This window comes from Oncorhynchus nerka, unplaced genomic scaffold (assembly GCF_034236695.1).
Source record: "Oncorhynchus nerka isolate Pitt River unplaced genomic scaffold, Oner_Uvic_2.0 unplaced_scaffold_288___fragment_1, whole genome shotgun sequence".
In the NCBI taxonomy this organism is placed as follows: Eukaryota; Metazoa; Chordata; class Actinopteri; order Salmoniformes; family Salmonidae; genus Oncorhynchus; species Oncorhynchus nerka.
The window spans coordinates 104,786-112,472 of NW_027040460.1; the positions used below are offsets into that span (position 1 = coordinate 104,786).

A 7,687-nucleotide genomic window follows, 5' to 3' on the forward strand; every position below is an offset into this window, starting at 1 on the left:
CGTATGCCGCCCCTACCTTACCGTATGCCTCCCCTCCTCTACCTTACCGTATGCCTCCCTTACCTTACCGTATGCCGCCCCTACCTTACCGTATGCCTCCCCTACTCTACCTTACCGTATGCCTCCCTTACCTTACCGTATGCCTACCTTACCGTATGCCTCCCCTACCTTACCGTATGGCTCCTCTACCTTACCGTATGCCTCCTGTACCTTACCGTATGCCTCCCTTACCGTATGCCTCCCCTCCCTTACCGTATGCCTCCCCTACCTTACCGTATGCCTACCTTACCGTATGCCTCCTCTACCTTACCGTATGCCTCCTCTACCTTACCGTATGCCTCCTCTACCTTACCGTATGCCTCCTCTACCTTACCGTATGCCTCCTCTACCTTACCGTAGCGTATGCCTCCTCTACCTTACCTTACCGTATGCCTCCCCTACCTTACCGTATGCCTCCCCTACCTTACCGTATGCCTCCCCTACCTTACCGTATGCCTCCCCTCCTCTACCTTACCGTATGCCTCCCTTACCTTACCGTATGCCGCCCCTACCTTACCGTATGCCTCCCCTACTCTACCTTACCGTATGCCTACCTTACCGTATGCCTCCCCTACCTTACCGTATGGCTCCTCTACCTTACCGTATGCCTCCTGTACCTTACCGTATGCCTCCCTTACCGTATGCCTCCCGTCCCTTACCGTATGCCTCCCCTACCTTACCGTATGCCTACCTTACCGTATGCCTCCTCTACCTTACCGTATGCCTCCTCTACCTTACCGTATGCCTCCTCTACCTTACCGTATGCCTCCTCTACCTTACCGTATGCCTCTTCTACCTTACCGTATGCCTCCTCTACCTTACCGTAGCGTATGCCTCCTCTACCTTACCTTACCGTATGCCTCCCCTACCTTACCGTATGCCTCCCCTACCTTACCGTATGCCTCCTCTACCTTACCGTATGCCTCCTCTACCTTACCGTATGCCTCCTCTACCTTAGCGTATGCCTCCCGTACCTTATCGTATGCCTCCCCTACCTTACCGTATGCCTCCCCTCCTCTACCTTACCGTATGCCTCCCCTACTCTACCTTACCGTATGCCTCCCGTACCTTACCGTATGCCTCCCCTACCGTATGCCTCCCCTACCCTACCTTACCGTATGCCTCCCCTACCCTACCTTACCGTATACCTCCCCTACCTTACCGTATGCCTCCCCTACCTTAGCGTATGCCTACCTTATCTTACTGTATGTCTCTTCTCGTCTTTGCTCAGGGGATGGAGAAGCCTCAGCCGTCTCTGGCGGCCATCGTTGACTCTCTGAAGCTGGAGGAGATTCAGCCGTACCAGACGGAGAGGGCCAACCCTTACTACGAGTTCCTGCACATCCGCAAGAAGATCGAGGATAACCGCAAAGTGCTGCTGAGCGTCACCCCCCAGCCGCCGCAGTATTACGACGAATACGTGACGTTTACAGGATCGTACCTGCTAGACGGGAACCCCTTCGGTAAACTCTGTATTCCGACTGTGAGTCTGGAGTTTGATCATTAAAGGGTTCGGTACTCCTTGACTGAAAATCTCTATTGACGCTTAAGAGAGCATCTCCACTCCTGTGTTTTATTATTTTATCTCCTCTGTCCTCTCTTGGATCTGATCTGTCCTCTCTTGGATCTGATCTGTCCTCTCTTGGATCTGATCTGTCCTCTCTTGGATCTCCTCTGTCCTCTCTTGGATCTCCTCTCTTGGATCTCCTCTGTCCTCTCTTGGACCTCCTCTGTCCTCTCTTGGACCTCCTCTGTCCTCTCTTGGACCTCCTCTGTCCTCTCTTGGACCTCCTCTGTCCTCTCTTGGATCTCCTCTCTTGGATCTGATCTGTCCTCTCTTGGATCTCCTCTGTCTTCTCTTGGATCTCCTCTGTCTTCTCTTGGATCTCCTCTGTCTTCTCTTGGACCTCCTCTGTCCTCTCTTGGACCTCCTCTGTCCTCTCTTGGACCTCCTCTGTCCTCTCTTGGACCTCCTCTGTCCTCTCTTGGACCTCCTCTGTCCTCTCTTGGACCTCCTCTGTCCTCTCTTGGACCTCCTCTGTCCTCTCTTGGACCTCCTCTGTCCTCTCTTGGACCTCCTCTGTCCTCTCTTGGACCTGCTCTGTCCTCTCTTGGACCTCCTCTGTCCTCTCTTGGACCTCCTCTGTCCTCTCTTGGATCTCCTCTCTTGGATCTGATCTGTCCTCTCTTGGATCTGATCTGTCCTCTCTTGGATCTCCTCTGTCCTCTCTTGGACCTCCTCTCTTGGACCTCCTCTGTCCTCTCTTGGACCTGCTCTGTCCTCTCTTGGACCTGCTCTGTCCTCTCTTGGACCTGCTCTGTCCTCTCTTGGACCTCCTCTGTCCTCTCTTGGACCTCCTCTGTCCTCTCTTGGATCTGATCTGTCCTCTCTTGGATCTGATCTGTCCTCTCTTGGATCTGATCTGTCCTCTCTTGGATCTCCTCTGTCCTCTCTTGGACCTCCTCTCTTGGACCTCCTCTGTCCTCTCTTGGATCTGCTCTGTCCTCTCTTGGACCTCCTCTGTCCTCTCTTGGATCTGCTCTGTCCTCTCTTGGATCTGCTCTGTCCTCTCTTGGACCTCCTCTGTCCTCTCTTGGACCTCCTCTGTCCTCTCTTGGACCTCCTCTGTCCTCTCTTGGACCTCCTCTGTCCTCTCTTGGACCTCCTCTGTCCTCTCTTGGACCTGCTCTGTCCTCTCTTGGACCTGCTCTGTCCTCTCTTGGACCTCCTCTGTCCTCTCTTGGACCTCCTCTCTTGGATCTGATCTGTCCTCTCTTGGATCTGATCTGTCCTCTCTTGGATCTCCTCTGTCCTCTCTTGGACCTCCTCTCTTGGACCTCCTCTGTCCTCTCTTGGACCTGCTCTGTCCTCTCTTGGACCTGCTCTGTCCTCTCTTGGACCTGCTCTGTCCTCTCTTGGACCTGCTCTGTCCTCTCTTGGACCTCCTCTGTCCTCTCTTGGATCTGATCTGTCCTCTCTTGGATCTGATCTGTCCTCTCTTGGATCTGATCTGTCCTCTCTTGGATCTCCTCTGTCCTCTCTTGGACCTCCTCTCTTGGACCTCCTCTGTCCTCTCTTGGATCTGCTCTGTCCTCTCTTGGACCTCCTCTGTCCTCTCTTGGACCTCCTCTGTCCTCTCTTGGATCTGCTCTGTCCTCTCTTGGATCTGCTCTGTCCTCTCTTGGACCTCCTCTGTCCTCTCTTGGACCTCCTCTGTCCTCTCTTGGACCTCCTCTGTCCTCTCTTGGATCTGCTCTGTCCTCTCTTGGATCTGCTCTGTCCTCTCTTGGACCTGCTCTGTCCTCTCTTGGACCTCCTCTGTCCTCTCTTGGACCTCCTCTGTCCTCTCTTGGATCTGCTCTCTTTTCCCATTGAATGTTTCTTTATCGCTAATGTCCTCCACTCAAGACACTCCTGCATTTAAAGGGTCTTAATTAAACAATCTTCAAATGTTTCATGATGTTGAACTTTTCGTAATGTTTCTATTAATTTGTCTCTTTAACAGATAACTCCCCCTCCGTCTCTCCCGGACCAACTGAAGGAGATGTTTAAGCAACAGGAAGTTGTTCGTATGAAGCTACGCTTGCAGCACAGCATCGAACGGGTATGTGGATGTGAATTTAAACTCCGTCCTATTTAATTTTCCTTTTTATAGCTCGATCGTACTTATTTAGGAACTGTTATTTACGTGGAAATACTGGTTGACGTTACAAATACAAGTAGGAGACGCTTTCGTTTTCTTCTGTCTCAACTATTAATCTCAACTCTACCCTTTTCCTCCACTCCTTATTGTAGTCTAACTCCACCCTTTTCCTCCACTCCTTATTCTAGTCTAACTCCACCCTTTTCCTCCACTCCTTATTGTAGTCTAACTTCACCCTTTTCCTCCACTCCTTATTGTAGTCTAACTCCACCCTTTTCCTCCACTCCTTATTCTAGTCTAACTCCACCCTTTTCCTCCACTCCTTATTCTAGTCTAACTCCACCCTTTTCCTCCACTCCTTATTCTAGTCTAACTCCACCCTTTTCCTCCACTCCTTATTCTAGTCTAACTCCACCCTTTTCCTCCACTCCTTATCCTAGTCTAACTCCACCCTTTTCCTCCACTCCTTATCCTAGTCTAACTCCACCCTTTTCCTCCACTCCTTATTCTAGTCTAACTCCACCCTTTTCCTCCACTCCTTATCCTAGTCTAACTCCACCCTTTTCCTCCACTCCTTATTCTAGTCTAACTCCACCCTTTTCCTCCACTCCTTATCCTAGTCTAACTCCACCCTTTTCCTCCACTGCTTATTCTAGTCTAACTCCACCCTTTTCCTCCACTCCTTATTCTAGTCTAACTCCACCCTTTTCCTCCACTCCTTATTCTAGTCTAACTCCACCCTTTCCTCCACTCCTTATTCTAGTCTAACTCCACCCTTTCCTCCACTCCTTATTCTAGTCGAACTCAACTCCACCCTTTTCCTCCACTCCTTATTCTAGTCTAACTCCACTCCACCCTTTTACTCCACTCCTTATTCTAGTCTAACTCCACCCTTTTCCTCCACTCCTTATTCTAGTCTAACTCCACCCTTTCCTCCACTCCTTATTCTAGTCTAACTCAACTCTTCTCTTCTTCTCTCTTCCAGGAAAAGTTAATTGTTTCCAACGAACAGGAAGTGTTACGAGTTCACTACCGGGCTGCCAGAACACTAGCCAATCAGACGCTCCCGTTTAGTGCGTGCACCGTGCTATTGGACGCAGAGGTGTACAACATGCCGCAGGATGCCCAGGCAAGTGGCATGATGTCACGTACTGTAGAATCGGTAAGTTTGTATCAATCAGTCACATTTATTTATAATGTATAATCAGTAAATTGGTATCGACCAATCAATAGATCACATTTATTTAAAATGTGGAATCAGTAAATTGGTATCGACCAATCAATAGATCACATTTATTTAAAATGTGGAATCAGTAAGTTGGAATCGACCAATCAATAGATCACATTTATTTAAAAATCAGTGGAATCAATAGATCACATTTATTTAAAATGTGGAATCAGTAAGTTGGAATCGACCAATCAATAGATCACATTTATTTAAAATGTGGAATCAGTAAATTGGTATCGACCAATCAATAGATCACATTTATTTAAAGTTGGCATCAATCAACTGATCGAATGTATCAATCCCTTTGGTAACAGCAGTTGTATTTTAATATTTTTTTGTCATGACGCAAACACTCAGTGATTTCCAGTTAACACAGTAACTAACGCTGCCCGTTCTGACCCGTAATGGTTTAACAGAACCGTAACTAACGCTGCCAGTTCTGACCCGTAATGGTTTAACAGAACCGTAACTAACGCTGCCAGTTCTGACCCATAATGGTTTAACAGAACCGTAACGCTGCCCGTTCTGACCCGTAATGGTTTAACAGAACCGTAACTAACGCTGCCCGTTCTGACCCGTAATGGTTTAACAGAACCGTAACTAACGCTGCCAGTTCTGACCCATAATGGTTTAACAGAACCGTAACTAACGCTGCCAGTTCTGATCCATAATGGTTCAACAGAACCGTAACTAACGCTGCCAGTTCTGATCCATAATGGTTCAACAGAACCGTAACGCTGCCAGTTCTGACCCATAATGGTTTAACAGAACCGTAACGCTGCCAGTTCTGACCCATAATGGTTTAACAGAACCGTAACTAACGCTGCCAGTTCTGACCCACAGAACTGCCAGTTCTGACCCATAATGGTTTAACAGAACCGTAACTAACGCTGCCAGTTCTGACCCATAATGGTTTAACAGAACCGTAACTAACGCTGCCAGTTCTGATCCATAATGGTTTAACAGAACCGTAACTAACGCTGCCCGTTCTGACCCATAATGGTTTAACAGAACCGTAACGCTGCCAGTTCTGACCCATAATGGTTCAACAGAACCGTAACTAACGCTGCCAGTTCTGACCCATAATGGTTTAACAGAACCGTAACTAACGCTGCCAGTTCTGATCCATAATGGTTCAACAGAACCGTAACTAACGCTGCCAGTTCTGATCCATAATGGTTCAACAGAACCGTAACTAACGCTGCCAGTTTTCGGTAACGTTGTATTATCGATGTTGTGTTTCTAGGGAGACCAAGATGGCAAGACGTCTGTGAGGGATCGTTTCAACGCCCGCCAGTTTATGTCCTGGTTGCAAGACGTGGACGACAAGTTCGATAAACTCAAGGTACGCTTGATCTCTGTCAACGTGGCCCTTCTTGCAGCAGTAAAACTCAATCTACGGTGATATGTTTTTGTTCATCCATTCGGTCTGATGCAGTAAGTGGCTACATATCGGGTTTTGGAGAGAGCTTGGACTCTCTCTCTATTTGTATTCATTTGGCAAAACAAGCATCTCAATAATGTCAAAATGGTCTGAATCGGGTTTTAGGGTGAAGTTCATGTCTCATACCTTTCTCCTTCTCTCCGTAACTCTTCTCCTTTCCTCCTCCATCTTATTAATACCCCTCCCAGACGTGTCTTCTGATGAGGCAGCAGCACGAGGCAGCAGCTCTTAATGCTGTCCAGCGTCTCCATTGGCAGCTGAAACTCCAGGAGCTGGATCCAGTCGTGTACAAGTCCACCTCCATCTTCGAGATACCCGAGTTCTACATCCCCCTGGTAGAGGTCAACGACGACTTTGACCTCACGCCCATATGACCCGTGACCTTTAGGCTACACGACCCACGGTAAGGGTCAGGCAGAGGACTGATGAGGACGGATCATCTAGTGGCCATCTACCTCGAACAGGAATGAAGTGATGGAGGGGGGCACATGTTAGAAGGAATGAAGTAGAGAGAAGAAAGGTCAAGCACTGAAGTTGACGGAACTTGGGGGTGTGGTAGATCACCGCTCTTGGGGGTGCGTGGTTAGAGAGCACCGCTCTTGGGGGTGCGTGGTTAGAGAGCACCGCTCTTGGGGGTGCGTGGTTAGAGAGCACCGCTCTTGGGGGTGCGTGGTTAGAGGGCACCGCTCTTGGGGGTGCGTGGTTAGAGGGCACCGCTCTTGGGGGTGCGTGGTTAGAGAGCACCGCTCTTGGGGGTGCGTGGTTAGAGAGCACCGCTCTTGGGGGTGCGTGGTTAGAGAGCACCGCTCTTGGGGGTGCGTGGTTAGAGAGCACCGCTCTTGGGGGTGCGTGGTTAGAGAGCACCGCTCTTGGGGGTGCGTGGTTAGAGGGCACCGCTCTTGGGGGTGCGTGGTTAGAGGGCACCGCTCTTGGGGGTGCGTGGTTAGAGGGCACCGCTCTTGGGGGTGCGTGGTTAGAGGGCACCGCTCTTGGGGGTGCGTGGTTAGAGGGCACCGCTCTTGGGGGTGCGTGGTTAGAGGGCACCGCTCTTGGGGGTGCGTGGTTAGAGGGCAGCACCGCTCTTGGGGGTGCGTGGTTAGAGGGCACCGCTCTTGGGGGTGCGTGGTTAGAGGGCACCGCTCTTGGGGGTGCGTGGTTAGAGGGCACCGCTCTTGGGGGTGCGTGGTTAGAGGGCACCGCTCTTGGGGGTGCGTGGTTAGAGGGCACCGCTCTTGGGGGTGCGTGGTTAGAGGGCACCGCTCTTGGGGGTGCGTGGTTAGAGGGCACCGCTCTTGGGGGTGCGTGGTTGGAGAGCACCGCTCTTGGGGGTGC

The 7,687-nt window shown here is 50.4% G+C and overlaps 1 protein-coding gene across 2 annotated transcripts in view; it reads left to right on the top strand.

The window, feature by feature from the left end:
• Window positions 1-7,427, top strand: part of LOC115121458 (ankyrin repeat domain-containing protein 12-like) — a 67,388-nt gene extending 59,961 nt beyond the window's left edge. For both annotated transcript variants that reach the window (XM_065016934.1, XM_065016935.1), the window contains 5 exons: window positions 1,271-1,522; window positions 3,546-3,644; window positions 4,669-4,845; window positions 6,158-6,256; window positions 6,544-7,427. In XM_065016934.1, coding sequence (XP_064873006.1) covers window positions 1,271-1,522; window positions 3,546-3,644; window positions 4,669-4,845; window positions 6,158-6,256; window positions 6,544-6,729 — 813 coding nt within the window. In that variant the 3' untranslated portion in view covers window positions 6,730-7,427. The remainder of the gene's footprint in view (window positions 1-1,270; window positions 1,523-3,545; window positions 3,645-4,668; window positions 4,846-6,157; window positions 6,257-6,543) is intronic.
• The last annotated feature ends 260 nt before the right edge of the window (window positions 7,428-7,687 follow it).